General features: G+C 57.5%; 1 protein-coding gene across 1 annotated transcript in view; it reads left to right on the top strand.

The window, feature by feature from the left end:
* Positions 1-8,429: 8,429 nt before the first annotated feature.
* The window catches only part of SORCS2 (sortilin related VPS10 domain containing receptor 2), a 458,218-nt gene continuing 441,217 nt past the window's right edge, over positions 8,430-25,430 (top strand). Inside the window, 1 exon segment of the mRNA XM_041753851.1 lies at positions 8,430-8,963. Coding sequence (XP_041609785.1) covers positions 8,430-8,963 — 534 coding nt within the window.

Here is a 25,430-nt window from a genome sequence, read left to right on the forward strand (position 1 = left end):
GAATAAATCCTCCCTTCTTCCTTCCACCATACTCAGCACATATTTCCATAATAGCCTGTGTTCTCCAGGGTGCTCATGCTGGTAAGCGGGAGGAAAGGACAACAGGGTTGAAAAGTTGGAGAGAAAATTGAACTGGTCAAAGTCACATAGATTGTTAAATCGCAGAACCTTTCCATCCTTCACACGCACCTTCCACGGGAGTCTGTGAGAGGGACAGTGAGCCAGCCATGTGTCTTAAACCATGAATGTGCTTCTGGGGAGCACCTCATGGGGCTGCTGTCCTGGGGAAATACTAAAGTTGTCCTTTCTCTTGTTTTACAGATGGGGAAACTGGGGCCCAGAGCACACAGCTGCCAGAGATGGAGTAGGTGTGTGCTTGCTGGGTCCTTGGTGCTGCTGGCAGAGGGTGGCACCTCCTGTCGGGCCACGGACATGCTGGCATCTGTGGGACTTACCCCTCAGGACCCCCACCCTCACCCTACAATTGAAGACATGCCACGCCCCAGCCAGGGCACCTGGGAGGTTGGCAGAGGACTTCTGAGGGGATAGTAATGGATGAGATATGTGTCACACAGGCCGAATGTGGGCTGTTCTATCACTGTCGTACCTGAAGACCTGTCGGCGGTCCAGGTGCTCTCCTGAGCATTGTCTCGCTTGCATAACAGCCTGTGACTCAGTTGCAGTGACCGTTCTCAGGGGATGTGGGGAGACTGAGACATGAAGACACTCAGTGACTCACCTAGGGACCTGCAGGGCTGGGACCAGGTTCGGGCCCCAGCCTTGCTCCCGGCCCTTCGCTGGGAGCTCCACACCTACCAGCAAGCACCCCGTCACACACTGTGGCGGCTGCTGGCACACATCACCCCACAGCTACTTCTGAAACATCAGTGGCTCCCTGTCCTGCAGATCCGCTACTCCCTAGCTGTGTGCTCCAGGGTGGCTGTCTTAGCCACTCTGGGCCTCAGATGCCTTGCTTCTAAAATCAGAATAACTGTGCACCAAAACACCTGTCCCATGGAAGCTAGTTGGCAAATAATGCCCTCCTGCCACCAGTTCCAGTGAGCCCTGGTGTATGGTGTACAGGGTGGGGGTGGGGGCACTTGCCTTTAGCTGTGACAGCAAGTCTGAGGAGGAGCAGGGCCCACCAGAACTGACTGTATGCTTCCTCCCCCCTTCCCTTGCAGATATTTATTGGGCTCCTACTGGGCCAGGGCCTATGCATTTTTTAAAAAGATTTAATTTATTTATTCATGAGAGACACACAGAGAGAGGCAAAGATACAGGCAGAGGCAGAAGCAGGCTCCCTGCAGGGAGCCTGATGTGGGACTCGATCCCAGAACCCCGGGATCATGACCTGAGCCAAAGGCAGATGCTCAACCGCTGAGCCACCCAAGTGTCCCCAGAAGCTGTGCTATTTGGCTTCCATGGAGACTTCTGGTGGCTGCCATCTCCCCTGCTCCTGGGAATCCCCAGGGATGGTTTCTGCCTAGGTGTATGTCCGTCCTAAGTCTAGCCCTCTCTCCTCTGCCCTGCCTGCTGGAGTGACCACAGTGGGCTCTGGTCCCCGCAGACTGATGGGGAATCCCTCTTACCAGGGCCCCTAGGGGCTACTTTCCAGGGCCTTCCTTGCTGTGTATCAGATGACCAAGTACCAAAGCTCCAAGAAGCTGAGGGCTTACTTCTAAACCACAGTGCATCCCAGTAAGAAGGGGTGGTGTCTGCACTGGTCAGAGCTGGTCACTGCCCACTCCCCATCCCCATAGTGATTTATGCGTGTACACAGGTGGAGAGCAGTGGGGCTCAGGATAGGCCCCATAGCCTCTGCCTACCTGCCACAGGGGTTGGGTGGGTCATGGTCATGCTGGGAGCCCCAATCTCGATGGATATCAGTGGAGTTGATAATCATTCCAGCCCTGTCCCAGCTTCATGGGGTGTGGGGGGATCAATGCTTGTGGAAGCCTGGGCAGAGGGGTCTGGTAGAGAAGAGGGCACCCCAGGCCTACCCCGACCTGCCTTGCTGGTGCATGGGGAAGCACAGGGTCTTTAGCCACATGCTGCTGCCACCCCTTGTTGTGGGTGGAAACTTGGCGAGCCCCTCTGCCTTTTTGCGCTGTGCCTCTCTTTCTGCTTCTGGGAAAAGGGGATGATGATGAAGCCCACCCCCCAGTCCATGCAGAGGCCAGCAGAGTAACACTGCAAAGTGCCTGGGGCTGAGCTGGTGTGGTCAGTCAGTGGTGGGGAAGCATCACCAACTCTGCGACCACCCTGTGGTGTCATTAACCTGCCTGCCCCCAGCATACGGCTGACCTACCTGAGGCTGGTCCCTCGTTCTGGTCATCACCTGGACCCTAACACCACACCAGATGCTCGAGGGACCAGGAGGCCTCAACTGTCATGCCCTACCCACCCTGCCCTGTACTCTTTTGCCCTGCAGCTCTGCCCAGGTCCTCAGATGTCCCCCAAATGGCCTTCCTCCAGGTCATTACCCATGCTGGTCCCTCTACCAGGAGCCCTCTTCTGCTCTTTCCACCTGTTTATCCTTCCAAGGATTGATTTGTTTCCTGCTGTCTCTCTGGGGCCAAGAGCCAGGAACATAATAGGTGCTCCGCAAACACCTGATGAACAGAAGCAGGAAACCAACCTGTCGCACTGCATTAGCTGTGCAGCCTCTATGATTTATTATTATTATTATTTAAGATTTTATTTATTTATGAATGAGAGACACAAAGAGAGAGAGAGAGGCAGAGACACGGTCAGAGGGAGAAGCAGGCTCCACGCAGGGAGCCCGATGTGGGACTCCATCCCGGGTCTCCAGGATCATGCCCCGGGCTGACGGCGGCACTAAACTGCTGGGCCACTGGGGCTGCCCAGCGCCTACAATTTAAAGGAAGTGGGTGGCTGGAAACGGTCGCCATCCTGGTCCCTGCCCGGTTCCGGGCTCCAGCTTGGTGGGCCTCTCACACCTCTGGCGTCTGGCAGGCCTGCGGCTGTAGTGCTCCAGGGCGATGAAATCCCTGCCTCCACCAAAAAGTGACCACGACCACTACCGCCATCACCGTTTCAGAATGTGCCATCTGAAGACTTGCCACCGCCTTCCGCCCTGTCGCCCCCCACTTCGGATTGGAGCAGCCAGACCCATGTCTCACGGTGGGGCCTTCTCGTCCTTCTCCATCTAGACATAGTTCCCTTCCTTCCGTCTCCAGATCAGACTTCTGCTCCCGGCCCGAGTTAATGTCCTGACCAGCCTTCCCTGCAGCTTTGCTCCTTTCCCTTGACAACCTGATAACGAGATCACTGTGCTTGATCTTTCTCCTGAAAGCCATCCCCTGCAACCCCGTGTCATTTGCTGAAAGTCATTAGGAGACTTCTCTGCAAGGCACCGCAGCCCCCCACCCGCACCTGGCAGCTTCCCTATCCCACCCCCCAACACCTGGCAGCTCCTTCCCACCCTGGCAGCTCCCCCACCCTGCAGCCTACCCTGCTGCTGCAGCTTCCTCTCCTCACCTGGCAGCCCCCCTGCACCTGGCACCTTCTTCCACACCTAGCACACCCGGTCCCCCCACCCCCTCACCTGGCAGTTGCCTACAGGTGCAGGCTTCTTAGTCTGGTTGGAGATGTACTGGGGGTGGAAGGAGTGGGAGAGTGGGACTAGTGCTGAGGGCACAGTGCAGGGGAGAGGTTCCCCTCTGTAGAGTCTGGCACCCAAATGGCCTGTCCCCTCTGTTTCCCTCCTGCTGAGTCCCCAAGCATCCCTGAGAGCATTGCTCATGGATTCCTTGGCCGCCTCTGAATCAGGCCCATGTGGGCAATTGTACAAGCTGAGCTTTGTCACATTTATAAAGAAAAATTAAAATATTATCACTAGAGACCTTTGATAATTTAAAAGAGCCTGAGACTTTTAATGAGTAAGTGGTCTGATTAAAAGTTGGAGAGATGGAAGTATTTCTCCTCCTTCTTGGATGGGGAGCATTGCTGTGGAATAAGGAAGCCAGCCTGGATCTTGAAGCTAAAAGGTCTGGATTGGGGCTCAATGGGGCCCCTACTCATCTCTCAGGAAACGCTCCATCTAATGGGTCCAACCACATGCCAGGTGTTTGGCATCTAGTCTTTCAAGGCTCTTTGTAAAAGCTGTGCCAGGTCAACGGCTCACGCTGGCTGTACACAGAGTCACCTGGCCAGTTCAGAGAGGACTGAATAGCGGGCTCTCCCTATGGAGGTCAGGAGGGTCCCCTCTGTGGTTCTCACATGGAGCCCAGGCCTAGAACCACTGGGTTAGCACAGGGGCTCTCAAACTTGGGGGCACATTAAAACACAGATCCCGGGGCCCCATCTGAGAGTTTCTGGTTCAGTGGGTCTGGGATGGGGTGCAGGCATTGGCATTTCTAACCAGTTCCCATTAATGCCGATGTTGCTGATCCAAGATGACTCTCAGAGGGCCACTGAGTCCAGGGAGTCCTGGTGGGACCATTACAGAAACCGAGAGGGGACATGTTTGTCATAGGACACCCAGGTGGCACACAGGAACATGTCGCTTTGAATTCCTCAGATAAATTACCGAATCCTAGTGTGCCTTCACCTTTACCTTCAAAGTGGGGAAAATAGTGCCCTTTCTGTGTTGGTGCTATATAGGTATTATTTGGATGTGAGGTTCAATTAGGTTTTCCTTCTGGAACAATCCCTGGCCAGAGTAGGCTCAACAAGTTGTAATGCTGATTATTTTCCTTATTGCTTTCTGAAGGATTCGTTGAAGGGTGTCCTCCTCTGAGCAGCCTTCTTCCCTTGGCCCCAGACGGCAGCAGCTCCCCCTGCCATAGGGAGCCCAGTAGCTCCCTCTGAGTACCTGCTTCCCCAACGTCGCTATTGATCATGTGTCTCCCCCATCACAGTGTGCACTCCCCATGAGCAGGGGCCAGGGGGGATGGGTCTGGAGCCCAGTGCCCCACGTGGAGCCTGGAATAAGGAGGCAGTGTGGGAGGTGGCTGGGGCTGCTTCCCCTGACTTAGGGTGCTCCTGTGGCGAATAATCAGGGATTGCAAATAGGGAGTGTGTTTGTATCACCCCACACACCCAGAGCATGGGTGCCAGACCCATGCATCTGCACACATGGTACCTCCACCAGCATTCACACCCATGCCTGCTGAGCCAGAGGCCGCCCCTGTGGTCTCCCCAGACTTCTCTCCATCAGGACGTCAGGACAGCATGCCTGACTGCCACCTATTCACCTTCCTTTCTGCATGGGAGTCCCTTGAGTCTCTGACTTGGTCACTAGTGAGGGTGAGGCCGGGGGGCGGGGTGCAGCAGGTGCTGGGAGTGGGCTTCCCTCCGTCCTCCCCGAGTCCCTTGGTGCCTTCCCTGGGCCCAGCCACCAAGGTCTATCTCAACCTGGACAGGAGCCTCCTAAGTGGTTTCCTGCACTGGTCCTTGCTCTGACATGTCACTGGTCTCACTGCCCTGCCCCCAATCCCCAGCCCGCTTAAAATCTCCAGAGACTTTGCACCAGGCTGTGAATACAAATCAAGCCTGCTGCGTGCCTCGTGCCTCCCTCCTTGGTTCTGGTGAGCTTGGGCGGGGATGGTGGCTCTTGTGCTCCAACCCCTGCTGGGATAGCTCTTCCCACTTTGCCCACCATTAGCTCCTCTTTCCCTGCTTCTCATTGTCAGCTCAAAGCTACCAGGCCTCTTAGTGACCCCTTCATCTCCATGGGGTGACTACCTTATGTGTCCCTGGGTCCTTACTACTGTCTGAGATGAGCTTTCCTTGGGATCTCTCCTCACAGAGGTCAAAAGGGTACCCCCTGTGGTTCTCACATGGAGCCCACAGGGATGAACAGGAGCTCAGAGGCACTGGGAGCCCATCTGCCTCCTTCATCACCGTGTCCCTGCGTCTAGTGATGTTTGAGAGCTGAGTGACCTCGGGGAGTCCCCACGTCTCTGAGCTTCAGAGTCAGACAAGGGATGAATCAGTCCTGCTCTTTTGAAAGCCCTTCAGCCTTATCAGGGCAGAGGGAGCCAGCTGACTGTTCTGGAAAAGGCACAGGTGAGGCATTTGCCACTCCACCTGCTTTCCAGATCTGGACACTCCTCTGCTCATTCGTGGATCTTCACCAAGTCATCAATAATGTGAGCCTCAGTTTGAGCCTGGGGTGGTGGTGGTGATGTGTGATGTGCCCATGGCTGAGGCTCTGTCTGAGCCTCCGAGAGGTGGAGTGCTGGCGAGCCCAGCACACAGGCCACAGGTAATGTGGGGTGGTGGGAGGGAAGAATGGCACCTTGGGGCTGGAATCTGGTCTCTGACTCTCTCTGGCTTGGGGAATGTGGGCAGTCACCACCCAGAGTGTTTCCTCAACTGTGAAAAGACCATCACACATACCCCACGTACCCCACAGCCTGGTTGTGAGAATTACATACAATAACCTGTGATGTTGCCCCTGCCCCTGAGAGCAGCTGCCCCTGGGACAGTCCAGCACAGAGTAGGTGCTCAGCCATCTGTCATGGTCATATTTTTTTAAAAATATATTTTATTTATTTATTCATGAGAGACCCAGAGAGAGGCAGGGACACAGGCAGAGGGAGAAGCAGGCTCCTTGTGGGAAGCCCGATGCAGGACTTGATCCCAGGCTCAGGACACCCTGAGCTGAAGGCAGAGCTCAACCACTGAACCACCCCGGTGCCGGTGCCGGACAGTAGGCTTTTCTTGAGGACAATGCTTCGGGCTCTCTTTTATTGAAACAAACAAACAAACAAACAAACAAACAAGGCAGGGGGAGAGTGCAGAGCCCATGCGGCCATCACTTTATGGCTGGGGTGGACATGGGGGAGTTGGGAAGGCCCAGGGGGCACTGGGTCTATGCTGGGGCATGACCCACCTCTTTTCTGACCACTGGCCCTGCTTTTGCCCCCAGCCCCAGTCTGCCCTGTGCTGTGTTTGTCAGCTTCTTCCTGGGCCCTGGGTTGCCTGGCTTGCCCCCCTCCCCCCGGCACTGGCCAGGTTCTGTTCCTCTCTGCTCCCTGTGCCAGACCACAGGCTCCTGCAGCTCTGGGCCCTTGCTTCCCTTCCCAACCCAGGGCCTGAGCTGAAGACTTAGAATCTGACAGCTTGGGAATTTACACCATGGAGGGGGAGGGACGGCTAGGGCACATTCCAGGGGAGGAGCCTTCTCAGACATCTGGCCACCCCCGAAGCCCGCCCCCCAAGGCTGGGCACAGACAGCAGGGGCCCCAGGGACTATCTGTTATCAGATCTGACTTCCAACTTCCGGTTGAGCCTGGGGGGTGGGGTGAGCCTACAGAAGAAGACTGGGCACTGGGTGCTTCTACTCCTGGAGGTGGGAGGGAACCTGCATTCTCTACCTTTCCCAAATGTTTGAGGCTTTGCTCCTCTGCCCCATTTGGCTTTCTCCCTCTCTCCCTCTCTCCCTGGAGCAGATATCCAGCTGGGAGGCAGGTGTGACAGAGCCTGGGAGCCCAGGATCTTTACCTAATGCAGAGGCCTCTAGGGGAAGGATGGAGGCAGGCTGGCCCCCACCTGGCAGAGGATGCAAAACTGTCCTCGCCTAAGTGGGGCTCCAGCCCCCTCCTCCTGTTTTCCCACAGGCCAATACAGAGCACAGGGTGGACGCTCAAGGAAGTTATGAAATCTGCCTAAAGCAGCCCGTGGCCTCTGGCAGGGACTTGGTGGATTGTGAGCCTGTTTTCACGTTCTTTGCTGTGGCCTGTCACGCCGTGCCCTGGTTGGGACCTCGCCCCCCTCCTTCTAGATGCTTCTGCACCCAGGTCTCTGTCCTCATGTTTGGAGGCTGCTGGGTTGGTGGCTCCTGGGGCTGGAACATAGACGTGCGCCGCCTGCAAGTGCGGGAGTCTAAGGCACCCGTGTGGCGGCCCGGAAGTAGGCTGTGCAGGGGCAGCCTCAGGGCCTTGGCAGTGGCCGGAGAGTCCCCTCGGTGCTGTCTTTGGAGGCCGCTGCGGAGAGCCCCTCCCCACGTCCACCGTCCCAGTGCTGGCTCTCCGGGGTTACTCGGTCTGTAAAGGTGCGCACCTGGGTGCCGGGTGTCCGCTCCAGGGCCGGCACCGGCTGCTGCTCACCCCCGTGAACGGTGCCGCCCCGTTGGAGCTGAGCGAGCACAGGCAGCAGGGGCGTGGGAAGGGCAGAGGGCAGGGAGCGGGAGGGCGCCGGCTGGCGGGGCGCGCTCCGGCCTCGGGACCCTGCCCCGGCCCCGGGGCGGCGCTCGGCGGGCCCGGGCGCGGCCGGCAGGTGGCGGTGCGGCCTCGGCTGCGCGGCGGCGGCGGCGGAGCGCCGAGTCCCCTCCTCCCGCGGCTCCCTCCCCTCGCCGGCTCCTTTCTCTGCGCTCTCGCTCGCGCTCCCCGGCGCCCTCCCGCTCGCCCGCCGAGGTCTCCCTCGCCCGCGCCGCCCCGCCGCCGCCCCCGGCGACCATGGCGCCCCGGGGGCCCCCGCGCGCCCCGAAGGGCCCCGGCCCCGCCGCCCGAGCCCCGAGCCCCGGGGCGCCGCCGCCGCCGCCGCCGCCGCCGCCGCCGCCGCCGCCGCGCCCGCGGCCGCTCCTGCTGCTGCTGCTGCTGCTGGTGCTGGTGCTGGTGGCCGCCTGCGGGGCGGCGGGGCGCTCCCCCGAGCCCGGGCGCCGGGGTCCCCGCGCGCTGCTCACCCGGGCGCCGCCGAGCCCAACCGCGGGGCGCGCGCTGCCGGGCGGCGGGGACGGGGACGGGGACGGGGACGGGGACGGGGACGGGCACCGGGACGGGGACGCCGGCGCCCCGGGGCTGGGTCCCGCTGCCGCCCCGGGTCCCGGCGAGGATGGCGCCCCCGCCGCGCACCAGGGGCGCCGGGCGCGGGCGGCGGGGGCCGGAGCGGCTCCGCGGGCGCAGGTCTCGCTCACCAGCACGTCGTTCGTGCTCAAGGGGGACGCGACGCACAACCAGGCGATGGTGCACTGGACGGGCGAGAACAGCAGCGTAAGTGCCCCCGCGCCCCGCTCCCCACCGCCCGCTCGGCCCGGCCGTTCCCGGAGACTCGGGGACCCGCAGCACCTCGGAGCGCCCCGCCCCCGCCCCGCGCCCGCCTCCAGACTCCAGGTGACGGGGGGCACCCCCCGAGGCTCCGGACCCCGGTCGCCGGGGTGCCTCCAGGTGCTCTAGGACCACCCCAACTCGGTGTTGCGCCCCGACCGCCCCCAGACTCCACCCGGTCTGCGCTCTGGGATTTTGGCTGCGCCCCCGCCCCCCGCTCTCCCTGGGACCTCGCTCCGCGGGCTCCAGGAGCCCCGGTCGGCTCAGCCCGGGATTCGGGGACCCCCTCTCCGGGTTCCCCGGCTGCACCCGGCCGCGCAGGAATCTGCGACCCTCGGAGTTGGCCCCCGCCGCGCTCTCAAACTCCCTGCCCGCCCTCCCCTTCCCGCTGCTCTGGAAGTTGGGCTCCCCCGCCCTCGCCTCCCGCGTTAGGGTCCTGGGCGCCTCCCTCCAGCGCCCCGCGATGGCTCCTACCCTTCCGGGCCCCCACCCATCCTTGTTTTGTGTGTGTGGTGCATCACGGGGTTGGGATGCCCTCATATCCTCCCCCCGGGGCTGCCCCAGCCTCGTTCTTCCCCCGGGCAGGTGATCAGTGGTCATACCGGGTCGCCTCCCAGCAGCCCTAGTGGGTCATCTCCAGTTTTGGAAGAGTCGGGGGAGGTGGCAGCTGGTTGTGTGGGGAGTAGAGCTGGGACTCTCCGCTTACTCCCTTCTATGGCTATTCGCTGGGGTCTCCCCCAGTGGCTCCCCCACCTCAGCGCTTCTCTTTGACAAAGTTCTGAGGCGGCATCAGGGGCCAGTACCCCCGCATGCTTTGGGAGTGGAAGGGTGGGGATCTATGCACTTCCCTAGCCTGGAAAGGGGGTGTAACGTGGGCTGGGGGGTGGAATTTAACCCGCCTCAGCCCTCCTGGGTTGATGGGGGCGGTTTGGTGAGGTGGATTCTGGGGGACGGTACTCCATCCCCTCTCCAGCCGAATCCAGGGGCAGCACACAACGGGCAGCACTGGGCACACTTGATTGGTCCAGAGCCCAGGGCCCTGCCATTCCCCCTCCTTAGCCAGCTGGGAGCTGCAGGCACAGACACCAGGTCTCTGGTCTTCTGTCATTTGTGCCTCTCTAGTCCCTAGAAAGCTGGGGTGGAGGGTGGGGGGCGGTTGCATTGGCTGCCCGGAGGCCAGCAGGGGGCGCTCAGGGTGCCAACGGAGTGGGAGTGGGAGTGGGAGTGGGGGGTGGCAGGTGCCTGACTCCAGGTAGCAGGCACCCTCCCTAGAAGAGCCCTAGGCAACCGTCCCCATCTGCATCATGAGAGAGGGGTCAGACCCCGCGTGACAGTTGGGCTCAGCTTTTCATCACTCCCCATACTGGTGAACAAGCCTTGTCCCTGTGCCGTAAGCTGTAACCCCCGGAGACCCACGGCTCAAGGAACACTGAGCATTTGAGGTCATCCTGCGGCACCAGACTATCTCAACCGAGCCCCTACCCCCACCTGCTCAGGTGGTTGAAGCAGCTGTTAATCCAGTGCCTCAGTCATTTTTGATTCATGGGGTCGCAGGGGGCCGTGTGGCAGAAGGGAGAGAGGGGCACTGAGGATGGAGGCCAGCCTCCCAGGTAGGACCCACTGGCACCCAGCACCCACCCCGTTGTGAGCACAGAGCCAGAGGGATGGGCAGCCTCCTTGGAGAGAGTGAGGAGGGGGCTTGGGCCAACGGGGAGCGTGCAAGGTGGGGTAGGGTCGGGGCGAGGTGGGGGAGCTTCAGAGGAGCTTCCCCGGCTTTGCACCCCGGGGCACACTGGCTGAATCAGGGACTGCTTTGTAACTAGGTGGCTTGTTTCCTGGGTACTGGCAGGTGAATTCCTGGAGAGGGGGCTTGGGAGGGGAGGGGGTTGGACTTCTCTTTGGTCAAGGGCAGGAGGTCCAGAACAGGAGCTTGAAAGGGTGCATCTCTCCCCTGGCCCCCTGCAAAGGGGAGGGCAGGGATAGCATGTGCAAAGCAGGGCAGAGCCTGGCACTTAGCACACACTTAGGAGGCGGAAGCTAGAAGTGCTTTATTATCGTCAGTGAGTGTTGTTGTCAGTGGGGTAAAGAGAAGGCGAGCAGCAGCACTGAAATGTTTTTTTTTTTTTTTAAGATTTTATTTATTTATTCATGAGAGACACACACACACAGAGAGGCAGAGACACAGGCAGAGGGAGAAGCAGGCTCCATGCAGGGAGCCCGATGTGGGACTCGATCCTGGGTCCCCAGGATCAGGCCCTGGACTGAAGGCGGCGCTAAACCACTGAGCCACCTGGGCTGCCCAGCATCGAAATGTTGACCCAGGCTTTCGGCTTGGGTGCCTTCTCACTCCTGCCTCCCTCCTCCCGCTCACCCATCCTCTGGAGTGCGATGTTGAGGCCCATTGTGCTCTCTGCAAAAGCAGGTCATCTTCTGGCCTGGGGAGCAGATGGTGCCTTAAGAGTACCTTGGTGCCTGGGGAATGCTCAGGGTGGGAGGGAAGGCGAAACAAGCGCTAAATGCAAATGTGTTTCTAATTGTTACTGTCTCGTGCACAGGTGCATATGTAGTGCTAGCATGGCTTTGTTTTCTGGGCACAGGAGCTCTTAGAACCAGCTTTGACTCCCTCTGTCCTCAACTGGCAGCCACCGGTCCAAAGATATTAGCCGGGATCCTGCACTGGATTTAGCCTCCGTTTGAAGGCACCATCTTTTAAGGCCACAGTGGGGAAGAAATGAACCTGCAGCCACTTTGCTGAGGGAAATCTTTAAAAAAATTTTATTTCATTTAATTTGTCCAGGTCAGGAGACCCGAGAAACTGTTCTTTGCAGACATGGTCCACAGGAGCAGAGAAAGCATTTGCTTTACCGTAGCAGGTGTTTTTCAAAATTAAAAAAAATAAATAAATAAGAAGCATTTGCTGAGAGGGACAGACTTTTTGAGGTAGTATTTTCGAGCATCTGCAAGAAGGAGTCACAGGAGGCAAGAGGCGAGCCCTTGTGGCTGGGCACTGGGAACATGTGTGCATATTCCTTCCCACGGCCCGACTTCTTCCTGCTCCCATGGAGATAGGGAAGTGGACTTGCCTGGAAGTTCAAACACTGCTTTTCTGTCTGTTGAGCTGTAGAAACAAATTGTTGTGTGTGAAATTAATGTTTCATCGAAACCGCTGGGCATTACCTTTGAGGGATCCAAAATGGGCTTTGCACGGACGCTCCAGGTTTTGCTTCTCTTGAGCTGCCCTCAGAGACAGAGGTAGGATTGGAAGGTGGAAATCATGCGCTTGCTTATTTTGCTTATTTTAAGTATATAGCTCACCTGGGTGCCTCCCTCTTGGCACTTGAACTTCAATTTTTTTTTTTTTTTGAACTTCAATTTTGGTTCGTCAGCTCCCTTGGACTTGAGCTTGTTTGACCAGACCTCATCGGTTCGGCGTTGTTGCCGCTATCCATGGATGAGCACCTCTTCCCCTCCCCTGCCATCCTCCTCTCCCATTTTCCACATTTGTTCCGTGCTGTGCCTAGAGGATTGGGGATGTCTAGGGGAATTGTATACAGTGGTGATTCCGAGCTGGTTAACCACGTTCTCTGCTCCAGGGTCTTGAGGAACCTGGTACTTGTGTATATTTTATACCCAGGGAGGCAGGGCTTCAGAGCAGACGTTTGGAGCTTTCGAGGGTGTGGATTGGGTCATGACAACTTGCCAGATGTCGAGATCCTTGAGGGCAGGTGCATTAGTGTTAGGGATGCCGTGTTAAAGCACCACAGACCGGGCGGCTTCAATGATAGAAGCGTATGTCCTTGCAGGGCTGGAGGCTGGGAGTCTGAGATCCAGGCACGGGCAGGGTTGGCTCCCTCTGAGGCCTCCTTCCTTGGTGTGTAGATGGCTGCCTTCTCCTGTGGACGTCCTCATGTGGTCATCCTCTGTGCGTGTCTGTGTCCTGATCTCTGCTTTTTATAAGGACACCCATCAGATTGGATCAGGGCCCACCTGACTGGCCTCATTTTAATGTAATTTTAACCTCTGTAAGGACCCTGTCTCCAAAATGCAGTCATAGTCAGAGGTACTAGGGGTTAAGACTTCCACATAAGGATTTTTTGGAAGGGGGCACAATTCAGCTCATAGCGGCAGGGAAGGGGTCTCTGTTACCCTTTCCCTCTCTGAATGTAATGTGGTGGAACCCAGACTGGTCCAGTGGGACAGAAGGGAGGGACACTAAAGCTAAGATACGAGGGGTGAGTGCCGTCTTCCCTGGTGGGGAAATCCGGGGAGGTGGCATGGAGGAGGTGGTATCAAAGTGGGCTTAATGAATGAGTGGGAGAAGCATATGGGAGATGGAGGAGAACACTCAGTGGAGAGGAACAGCTTGGGCCAGAGGTGGGCATTTACAAGTGTGCAGATGTGGTCTAAAAAGATGGTGAAGGCATTGTGCATGGAGACAGAGGGAAGAAGTTTGGAAAACACAGGTGGAAGTCAGCTCCTAGTGGAACCTAACAGGAGGCAGGAGAGCCCAGGATGGCAGTACGATGTGGTGTTGGTTTTTTTTTTTTTTTCAGTTTTGACTTTATTTATTTATTCATGAGAGACACAGAGAGAGGCAGAGACACAGGCAGAGGGAGAAGCAGGCTCCTTGTGGGAAGCCCGACGTAGGACTTGATCCCAGGACCCCAGGATCACGTCTTGGGCCAAAGGCAGACACTCAACCACTGAGCCATCCAGGTGTCCCTGTTTTGGTTTTTCTTGAAGGTTAAAGGCTTTTACTTAGAAAGGCTGAAGTGATTGTATGCTAATTGCACCAGCGAGATTGTACAAGAAATGACTTGAAAACCCCCTTTTGATATCCCTGGGGACTTAGATTCTGTCCTTTGTGCTTTATTCTTTCTATAGACCTCTGAGCTTAGGTGCAATTGAGCAGAAACAGGGCTTAGACTCCTGCCCATCATTGCTGAGCTCCAGACGTGCTGCTGGGCCTCTGAGTAAGCAGGCCGGGTCGTGGTGCTGCTGCCCAGGGCAAGTCCGAGCTGTTGGCCGTCCGTTTCCTTCCACGCAGTTCCCTCCACTCCTGTCTTCTTGCCTCTCGGGCATCCACCTGCCTTCCCGCGTGGTCACAGTGAGCTACTTGCTCAGAACCTGCTGGCCTGGGGTGAGCCTGGCCTGATCCTTCCTAGCCTGGAGATCTTGGGCACGCTCATGAAATTGGGCCTTGCTGTCTCGGAGCTGGGCTGTGGAGGCTGGCAGGCTTGCTCTGCAGGGAAGGGAGGTGATCCATCTTGTGCTCAGACAAGGGCCTGGCCCACAGCAGGTGCTCAGGAAAGGATGTTAGGGTTCTGTCTGAGTTTCCCCCAGCACCCCGGAGTGGGGGGCAGAGTGCCAAGGGGGCTGGTGAGGCACCTTGGAGATGAGGCTTCCAGACAGAGGCTCAGAGGGTAGGCAGCCGTGACTGGGCCTGGGCTGACCCTGGAGGGGCTGTGGGAGGGAATGGGTGTGGGAGAGGTTTCCAGGTGAGGGATGTGGCTGCCCTGGCTCTGCAGGCCTCTCTCTTTCCCAGGGTGGCACTGGCTTCCCGGGTCCTGGCCAGCCTCCAGCGTACAGAGACCATAAAGGCCTTCTCATAAACTTTAGGTTCTTGAATGAACAGATCCAGATCTGGTGACAGAGCTTGCAGCCTTATAAGATAACTTGCAGCCTTATATCTGATGGCTGTGGTTTCTTGGGAGGCAAGCTTGGTGGCTCCAGGGCACAGGGTCTTACGGTCAAGGCTGCTGAACGTTCCATGTGGTGTTTTGGAATTCCAGGCCACCATGGGGCGAGCTTCCTGGCACGTTGATGTAGGGGCTGGATTCGAGAGAGAAGTGGCTCACAGGAGGCTGAGCTGTGGCTGATATGCGTGGAGATGGTGGGCATCCACCCAGATGAAGAGCATCCTGTCTTAGAGGCCTTCACCAAGGATGACCAGTGGCCACCTAGGCAGGGGCAGAGGCAGAGGGTGTCAAGGGATGCGGTGACCAGGGCTGAGTACCTGTCACACATTTGCTATCAGGATGAGGGCTGTGGAAGTCCCCCAGGGACCCTGGGCCTTGTGGCTGGGCGGAGAACAGTGAGAAAATGGGGGAAATGTGTCTTAGGACAGTAAATGGAGATGTGCATGGGGTACGCAGAGTCTCAGGAAGTGCCATACTTAGAGAGACGCCTGCCCTTTGCCTGGGGTGACCCAGGGTGACCCTAGGATCTTGTGTACTCTCCCTGTGCTGGGAGAGACCCCATGAGTTTGAGAGCCCCAGGTGAAAAGAGGCTGCACATTAGCTCTTAAATCGGCTGCTTTCTCTGGAGGGTTAGGTTCTGGGGAGACAGTGATGAGCAAGATCAAACACAGCCCCTGTCCTGGTACCATGTTTGGTCTGGACAGGAATTCGTCACAGAGCATCTTGGTGTCGTGAGAACCTGCTCTGGGGAGGTCAGGGAGGACTTTCTGGAGGAGGTGGTAATGAAGCGGCTCTGAGGGACCAGTAGAGTCAGTGTCGCCTGGGCTGAGGAGCAGATAGGATGGAGAGTATGAAGGCCATGGGAGAGGCACAGAGGCCTGAAAAGCCTGGACCACTAGGACAGAGAAAGGACATCCATCAGTCAAGAAGCTCGGCTTGAAGGCAGAAAAACGGCCCTATTAATACAGTTCCTGAACACGGTGCACAAATCTACTTTTACTTGAATAAAGTGGCTATTTAATTTGTAGTTGCATGAGAGTTCCTGAGAGTATTTTAAAGAGGTCATAAATTAACTCCATCCTTTGCACGCCCCTTCAGAGTAGAGTGTGGCTTAGTGCAGGGGCCTTCCAAAGGGTTGTGGTTGTTTTTCATTTTCATTTTATTATTATTTGTCGGAGGCAGGCTCGGGCCCTGGAGGACGCCAGCAGGGAGTACATGGTTGAAGTAGTCAGAAAACACGCTGGGATGATGCTGAGCATCTCTGTGCCTTTGGGGGTCTAGGAAGATGCTGAGGTGGAGCTTGTACGTTGGCCTTGTGTATGGGGGCATCTTCTTATTTCTTGCTTCAGCCTCCAAAGATGGAGTTATTTATAGATTCTGACAAATGGCCCATTTCACCCTCACCCCTCTTAAAGGCCAGCATTTCTGTGGGTGCTTTGTGGAGTGGACAGGGATGCTGATGACCTGAGATGCCAGGCTGCCGTCGCAGTTCCCAACCACTGTTCCCAACGGGTTTGGAAGCCCTGGGAGCAGGGAAGCCTGGGTTTTGGGGCCGGGACCACCGGGCCTCCATCCACAGCATTTAAAGGGTTGAAGTCATGCCTGCTGATCTGTTCACAGCCTGCTCTTGCTGTGGGAATCCTGGGAAAGCCTTGTGCAGGGTGGGAACTTAGATTCTGTGTATGGAAAAAAATGCCATAAAACACGAAATGTGCCCGAGGCTGGGTCCCCCTCAGTAAGACATGCTGGCTGGCAGGCTGTGACTTCCTAGACCCTTGGCACTCCTGGTCCTGGGTCCTGGCTCAGAGGAAAGCGGACAGTGGGGACTGGGGATGCCCCGCACTCACTGGGCCCTGGAGGGTGCATGCCCCTGATCTGTTCCGACTCCTGCAGAAGGCAGCAGCAAAATCTTTGTGACTTAAGCCCTGTGTTTCAGGGACACTTCACACGATGTGTCTTGTGCTCATCATCTTTATCCCAATTAAGTTCCTTTGTCGCCTTAAAAAAAATTAATAGGGATACTCGAACGTCAGCTCTCACAAGGATGAGTGAAGGAAAAATGAAAACCCGGGTGTTCTTTTGAGGTGAAGAAGTTCTCCTCATTTTGCATTTCTGTAGCAGTCACTTACGGTGTTTGCACAGCACATTACAATCTTTTAATTAGTTTCTTCTCACACTACCTCGACGATCTTAAAATAACCCTACTCTCCTTCCTCGGTAATTTTCTTGCAAAAGCAGATAATTTCCTTGCAGCGTGGAGCTCGCCTGGACTCCAGCAGGGCACATCTCTTGCATGGCGCCATTTCCCGATGCTCAGAGATAAATTCCGTTCGCATCAAAGTAAGAAAAGACCCAGGCCGAGTGTGGCTGCTTCTATTCAGATCAATTCTAATTCAGAACGGGTTCTTTATGAGGCTTGTGCAGCGCACGTACTTCCAAGGCATCAGAAGCAGAGATAGCATCGCGCAGGCCTCAGCCGGCATCCCTTGGCTAGGATCGGCTGGAAGCTTCTGTGTCTGATGTCACTTTATCTTATAAAAACAATTCCTCATCATTTACATCGTGCTCCTGATGAGTAAGAAGGACGTTAATCGTCATGGTTGTCGGGTTCTCAAGGATGTGCCCAGGGCTGTGCCAGGTACCTCACTTGCATTGCCTCGGTTAAGTCCTGGAACAGTTATCAGACCCACTTTACAGGTAAGAAGAGTAAGGTTCCCTGGAGCGCAGATGCTCGTCTGAAACCACACAGCTAATAAGGGTCTGAGTTGAGGTTTGAATTCTTTCCCTCTGAAGCCCAAGTGTTTTTTATTTTAGTGTAAGAACCGTCTTGTCTTCTTTTTCTTTATTTCTTTCTTAGATTTTTTATGTATTTGTGAGAGACACACAGAAAGAGGTAGAGATACAGGCAGAGGGAGAAGTAGGCTCCTTGCAGGGAGCTTGATGCAGGCCTCGATCCCAGATCCCGGGATCACGACCTGAGCCGAAGGCAGGTGCCCAACCACTGGGCCACCCAGACATCCCTGGATCACATCTTCTTTACCCATGCATCCATCCATGCATCCATCCATGCATGGACACTGGGGCTGTTCCTACCTTCTGGGTGCTGTGAATCATGCTGCTGAGAGCATGGGTGTACAGATACCTGTTCAGGTCCCCGTGTCCACTGCTTTTGGGTGTGTACCAGAAGCCAGGTTGCTGAGTCATGTGGGAATCCCGGGTTGATTGTTTGGAGGAGCCCAAGGTCTTAACTCCAGCAGAAATTGCTCTCGTGTCTGCCTTGAGTTTTGCTGGCTTGCCCATTAGTTGCACGATTGCAATCCCCAAAGAAGTCCACCACCCCGTGTTTTTGGAGGAGAAATATCGACAGTGATAGAGGCGGTCCTGCGTCTAGAGAGGACCTGGCGGTGAGACTGTGCGTGGGAGTGGCTTTTGTGTCTATTTTCTTCCAATAACCCTGATTCTGCCAGCGTGACCCAAGGGAGGGGCTGTTGCTCAGAGCCCAGGAAAACCAGCTCTGTCTGCGTTGCAAAGTCAGGATGCTGGTTGGTCTGCTGCCCGGCCAGGGGGCGGGGGCGGCGGGAAGAGGAAGGCAACTGTCTGACGGAGACGCAGTCTTGGAGCTGTTGCTTCCCTAAGGCTGGTGGTGTGCATTTCAAGTTCAAGCTCATTTCACTACCCCCCCTGCCTTTAGGAGCTTTCCCCTATCGACTACCTCATTGACCAGTTAAATAATTCAATTTTCCCTCGGTAAAAATAAAGCACTCGATAAAAAAATCTCATGTTTTTCTCAATTTATGCCCATCGATACCACTTAACCCCATCCAAGTTTATTTTCTGATTTATCTTTTGACCATTGGATGGGGCTTCTGGGTGTTTTATTCCTGCAGCAAACTTCCTTCTGTGATTTGGGATGGCTGCTCTGTGCCTTGGCTCGGTGTCGCCCCAGGACGCACACTGGGGGGCTTCCTGGCTCCAGGGACCTCCCCCCCAATCCTGGCATGGGGGTTCTTAACCCTCTCTGTACCATGGACTCCCTCACCCCAAGTCTGGAGAAGCCCATGGAACTTTGTCAGGAGGTCGTTTTTAGAATGAGCATAAAATAAAATATGCAGATAACAGGATTAAAAGGAAACAGATCCTATGGATGAAGTTATTGAAATACTGGAATGAATTTCTTTACCAACGAATCAACGGGAGCCAGCAGAAGGCAGGTTCTGTGTGCGTGCAGAAGTAGCAGTGACGCCGGTAGGCCGGGGCCCGGGGAAGAGAGGGGACAGACAGATCCCATGGGAATGATTTCTCCCCCGCCACCCCTCTCTTCCCCAGCCCTGCTCCCCATGTACTGCGGCCCCGGGGCTCTAGCCACTCCTTGGCCTCGAAGGTGCCTGAGACTTTGGGCTTGGAGGGAGCGGGCTTTGTCTGCTTGTTTCCTGCTGTCCCCCAGTACCTGGCTCCTAGTAGATGCTCAGTAAGCATGTGAGTAGGACACGAGTGACCACTGGTCCTGGAGGGCTGCCCAGGGCTCAGAGGCCTAGCCTGCTGCCCTGTCTCCTGTGGGTCTGGGAGAGGTCAGAGCGGGCCCCTGCTGGCGGTCACTTGGCTGGGGAGACACAGAGCCGAGGCCCCCTGTCTGCTGTCTGCTCTTTGAAGCACTGACTACTCCCCAGCCCGGCACAGAGAGGGTCATGTTGGCTTCCCGGAGAGATGAGAGATCCGTTTCCTGCCTGAGACGAGGCTGAGTAGAGAGCCATCCAGAAGCTTCTGACTCATGGCCGTGGCTGTGTGGCCAGGCCTCAGTGCCCTTGCCACATCTCCTACCTTTGCCCTTTACCCTCTGGCCAGGACCCAGGGCACTCTGTGAGAGGTGAGAGGTGAGAAGGCACCTGCTGCAGAATTAGGGGCTTTAAATAGTGCTCCTGGTTCCAGCCTCATTTCACACACATGAGACAAAATGCCCAGGACAGGGCTGCGCTCAGCTTCTGGACCGGCAAATGACTGGGTAGGCTGGGCCGCTGTCTCCGGCAGAGCTGTCCTTAGCACCGGCTCTGGAGCGGAGGGAGCATCGGCCTCTGCTGGTCTGAGGGCCCTCTCTGGTCCCTGCAGTCTAGCCATCCATCTGCCAGCAGCCCTGCACTGCGGGGTCCCTTGGGCTGGCCTCTCAGAGGCGTGTCTTCTTTCCGTGTCACCTTCCTGCATCATGTGTCCCCTTCAAGAAGGTCCTGCCTTTGGAGGTCGGGGTGCTAGCAGCACCCCCTTGCAGCATCCTCCATGCCCCCTGACATGCTGCAGACAGAGCTGCGGGAGCATGCACCAGCCCCTCCGGGACCTGCCGGGACCTGCCAGGACCTGCCCCCATCCCTGCCCTGGGGGTGCAGGAGGAGAGTGCTGGTGTGTGCGGAAGCTGCACCACTGCAGCCAGCTCCAGGGCCGCGGGTGGCAGGGGTGCCAGTCAGGGCCGGGGGTGGGGGACTGTGGGGGGTAGGGGGGGTTGGTGTGTTTTCATTTTCCTGAACCGTTTGCTCAATTACAGCAAAGCAAAGCCCAGCCGTATTCGTGAAACATTCGGCTCCAAGCGTCGGCTCGTACAGAGAGTGTTTCTTGTTGATGGCTGGGTTTTCACAAGCTTCTTGATGTGAATTATTGCCTGGAATGCTCTCCTCTTAAGATCCAGTCAGACTTTCTTTCCATCCAGTCCCAGGCGAGCAGAGGCCTGAGTCGGCAAGAGGAAATCCGAAACCCTTGGCCCTCAGGACTGGTCTAACTGAAGGGAGCGTTGGAGCCAGCTTCCCTAAGACCTCCCCCCCTGAGATCCCTCCCACTTCCCGAGATCCCCCCCCACTTCCCTGAGGTCCCCCACTTCCCTGAGGTCCCCCCACTTCCCTGAGATTCCCCCAGCGTCCCCCACCCCTCTGCCCCCCGTCCTGTACCATCACCAGTGCCTTCTCTGGCTCAGAAAAGCAAGGACAAGCCCTAGACACCAAGGCGGCCTAGGGTGTGGAGGAGGGGGGTCCTGGGACAGTTTGGAGCTGGCCACCTTGGCCCCTGAGCTGGGAGAAGGAGGGGGCAAGGGGGCTGTCTGTGTGGTGTGGCAGGGAAGGAAGCAAACTGCTTGCAGTCCTGTAGGCCACAGGACAGTCCTGCCTTCTGGAGCAGTTTCCAAATGGCCTCTCAGTGGACGCTGTCCATCGGAAAGTTCAGGGAATTACTGTCAAGGCAGGGTCTTGGCAGAATGGGGCTGAGGCAGGGCTGGTCCCTCGGCCCTCTCCTGTGGACGCATTTCCTGGGGCCTCTCCCTGTGGACCAGGCTTCGGTCTAGGCTCCATGGCCCAGAGAAGAAGCAGCCTCCTGACTGCAGGGGCTTCAGCCTCACGGGGAGATGGGCAAGGATGCCACACTCCTGACCCAGCCATCAGAGGCTGATCGCTGGCCTTGGGGCCCTGCTGGCTCCATGGCCCTGGAACCCAGCTTGGCAGGCTCCTCCTCCAGGCTGAAGCCGAGAGGGGAGCCATCCAGAAGCTTCTGACTCACAGCAAGTGGCTGTGTGGCCAGACCCGGGAAGCCTCAGGGAGCCCAGGCTCCTCCTCCAGGGAGCCCCAGAAGCCCCAGTGCACTGCCTGTGCTGATTGAGGCACCTGTCCCAGGACAGGGGCAGGAGCCCTTCCTGCTGCGTGCCTGTGGCTCCTAATCATTCCTGGCGTGCACCCAGCCTAAGAGCAGGGCTCACATGACTGGTATAAGGATGAGAGGCCACAGCTCCGTCGCCTCTGCCTTTGTCTGGGGCCCAGGGAGCCCCTGGGGCTGGGCTTGATCTCCTGCTGTGTCTCCCCCAGCGTACCCCAGATTTCGGTGGGGATGAAGCCCCTTGTCGCCTTGCTTATTGGTGGCCTCTCCCTAGTCCCATAGATGAGCTTGTGGCTGTGCCCTGGTCTGGGGTCTTGGGAGCCCCAAGAAGGCTGATGGGCTGTGTGAGCCTGCCTGGCCCACCTGCCCTGACTGCCCTGGCTTGGGATGGGCAGAGAGGAGGGTGGCCCCATCTGCCTCCCCATCATTCCCCCAGCACAGATAGCGTGGCCCCCACCTGCCCCATGGCCCCCACCTGCCCCTGACCACATTCAGGCCCTCTTCACACCTGTGATCCTCCACTGGGGTGTCTCCTCTGCTCTGTTGCCCCTTGGCTGTGAGTGGCCCTGGCCAGCAGCTAACCTCATGGAATTTCTCATCCTTAAGGGGTATGAGACTGTCCTTGACCTTGCTGTGGACAGAAAGCCAGCGTGTGTAAGGGCTGGGCTATGTGCTGGGCCACCAGCTTCTGTTCAGGGTACCCCTCCTCACCCCTGCCAGACTGCCCCATCCTTTGGGGACATGTTTCCTCACCCTGCACCTCACTGACCTCCTTCTCTGGGGATCCTAACACCTTCCCATCTTGTGCCTTGGCTGGTCCATCCTCCATCCTGGGGTGTTCTCTGGGGTGGTGGTGTCTGGTGAGCCTGGATGGAGTATTGGGCCAGAGGCCCCCCTGCAGGAAGGGAGCCTGCCAGACCATCAGAGAGGGGTCAGCTGTGAGGTCGGCTTGTAGTGCTGAGACTGGCCCAGGCTCGGCCCAGATCAGTTGTATGTTTGGAGGCATGGAGGGAAGAGCCCCCCAAGAGGGCAGCAGAGTCTTACCCCTGGCTGGCATTGTGGACACCGATCCGTGGGTTTGGGATCATTTCCAGTCTGGGGTTTGCTGGATTCCCACGCTCACCCCAAGGCTGGCAGACCTTGTTTTCAGTGTGATGAGAGGAAGGTAGAGTCCCAGGATGACCCCCCACGTGTCAACAACTCTGAGAGTCTCACTGACACCCTTGGGGTTTGGCCTGAATTTGCACTTCCCTTACAGGGTGTTTGAGAGAGTGGGTTTGGTTTGCTCATTGGACAGTGAGTAATGGAGAGCCTGTTCCAGGCTGCACCTGTCTCCAGGTGAAGGGGTGACATGGCCGAAGGAAGCAGGGTTCCTGCCCAGGGAGAGGCAGATGATGAGCTGGGGACACAGGGCAGGAGTGGGTGGGAGGGTTGCTGTGCTGGATGCACAGGTGTGTGTGTGTGTCTCTGACTGGGGTGGGGGAAGCAAGGGTCTGTGTGAGTCACTGGCCAGGGAGGGTGGAGGGGGTGGCATTTCCCTGGAGGTCTGCTGGGGTCCTTAGCAGTGCTGTGCAGGGCTGCGTGTGGCCAGGGAGTGCTCAGGGCAAGTGCCTCGGCTGGCCCGGCCTCCTGGGTGCTTATCCACCCATCCACCCACATCTTCTGTTGCTCTGGACCTCAGAGGGTGCCGGGGATGGTGGCTGTGCTGCTCATGGCTGCTTGTCCTCTCCCAGGAAGGTTCCCCTGTAAAATAGGGGTACACAGTCCCCGCCTATCACATTGTCATGGCTCTAAGGTGAGAGAATTCGAGTAAATGTTGATCACCAAGCCCAACGCCCGGTGTCCATCAACTCTTTTTGTTTTGGGAAGAGGGCCTAAAGACCCGCCACCTGCTGACCAGGTCCGTCATTCCTGGGCCTACAATGAGAAAGGCATTTGGGGGAGGTCAGGGGGCAGTGGCCAGCTAGCTGCCAACAGCTCAGGGTCCACAGGACTCTTCTAGGAGCTCCTGCTGCTCCTCAGACGCCCGGGAGCTCATAGCAAGGCTGAGTCAGGGCTGCAGACTCACCTGTGTAAGAAATTTCTCGTGTCTGCACTTTTTCCCCTGAAGTCAGTAAATTCTGTGTCCCCGTCCTACAGCAGGGAGCAGAACTTGCCCCTGAGCCTCCCTACCTGGAGAAATTTGGGAAGGCTTCCCAGAGGTGGTGTCTGTGGGGAAAGGCGGGGGAGATGGGGGGGGCGGGCATCCAGGTGGTGGGAACAGCAGGGCAAAGACTCTGCTGGGCAGAAGAGCCTAGAAGGGAGGGCCCATGGGAGGAGCTGGGAGGGGCTTTCAGGTCAGGTGCTTCCCTGACCTTTGTTGTGGCGCCTTCCTAAAGGCGTGGCTCTGTGGATGTCCTCTGGGAATTCCGCCAAGTGCATGCACGTCCCACCCACCCACCAGGCCATTAAGAAGGAAGTAGTGTGAGCGGGAGGGGCGGGGGTGAGTGGCTAAGACTCCCTTGGCTAATCCGTAATCCCTTTTCTTCTCTGTTCTACCTGGAAGAAAGTACAATGGCATTTTTTTTCAGAGCGGGGCCAGGAGATAATGGATAGTGTCTGTTTCTGCATATTTCCATCACGAGTGTTCCCGGGCTCGGTCTCGTGTGTGGCCCGAATCTCCTCGGCTTCCCTGCCTGGAGGCCCCGCCGTCCTGTCTCCCCGTACGTCTGCCTGGAGGCAAAGGCCTGTGCCTCCTAGCCCTTGCCCACCTCGCCCGGCTTCTCTTCCTAGCCCCGACTGGGACATGCTGTCCACACCATATGGTCCCACCTGATGGTGTCCTGGCCAACTGGTCAGGCCTTCCGCTCAGGCTTAAGGTGGGGTGTGTGTTCCCATGTCCTGGCTTCCTCATAGCTCCTGTAAAGCTGCACACGGAAGGGAGTGTGTTAAGCAGGAGTCTTGATTACAAGTCATAGAAACCTGACTCCAAGTAGCTTAAGTGAAAAGTAGACTCGTGGGCTCACAGATCCAGGCAGCCCAGCGGGCTGACTTCAGGCCTGGCTGACTGCAGGGGCCGTAATTCGAGTCTCTCTATCTCTGGGCTCTGCCTCCTGTGTGTTTGCCTCCTCCCCTAAATGCCCACTCAGGTTGTGGCTTTGTGAGAAACTGAGGCTAGCCGGCCGGTGCTTCCCAATGAAATCCGGAACCCACATGCCTGCCCTGCACCCATCACCCCTGCCAGAGGGCTGATGTGCTCTGAGTGCCAGGCCCCGACCCCTAAGGGGGCCAGGCTGCAACCATAGACCTTGACTGTGTTGGTGGCACGGTGGGCGGGCGGGGAGGGTGGGGGTGGGGGGGTGGGGGTGGTTATCCTCCCACCTTGGGGGAGCACCCAACACTATCACATGATGTCCCTTTCCCTCTCCCAAAGTCCCTGGAGTCCCAGAGGGGTCAGTGTGATTTCCACTGGAAAATGTGGCAGGACCACCTCTGTGGGCAGGGCCAAGACAGGCTCTATCACCTCACTTTCTTGTGGTTTTCTGTCTGTTGAAGCCCCAAACCTGGTTGGTCCAGGGCCACTTGGCTCTGGTTGGGGCCATGTCTACCTCCACAGGGCTCATGAGTAGAAGAGGCCCCCTGCTATGACATCTGCCCCCAGGATGCCTGTGCCCCGTGGGCTCACTGGGGCAAGGCTGGTGGGTAAAGCTTTGCAGCTACAGGTCGCAGGGCAGGGAGAGGTGGCACCACCTAGCAGTGGCCTTTGAGTCCCAGGCATGGGTCACAGGGTGGCCTGAGCAGGGCTGGAGGCAGTCCCATCTGATGGTGACTGAGACTGGGGTGCCCTGGGTAATAGCACCATCGTCCTGGCCTGGAGACCAAGGTGCCAGTGGTTTCATCCCTTAGGGGGTTACTTTAGTCTTTGAGTGTCCCTCCAAAACCTTTTTAACCCAAGGAGACCACAGCCTGGGGAGGTTCAGCGGCTGGCACAGAGTCCAAAGCCATGTGTGGAAGTGGGGTCCAGGCCCGTCTGCGTGTTCTCAGGCTGGAGAGCCTGGTGCTGGGCCCTGGGAGAGGCTCACAGATGCCCCCTCGAGTCCTGGCTGCAGTCTCA

Source organism: Vulpes lagopus, chromosome 4, assembly GCF_018345385.1.
Source record: "Vulpes lagopus strain Blue_001 chromosome 4, ASM1834538v1, whole genome shotgun sequence".
Lineage (NCBI taxonomy): Eukaryota > Metazoa > Chordata > Mammalia > Carnivora > Canidae > Vulpes > Vulpes lagopus.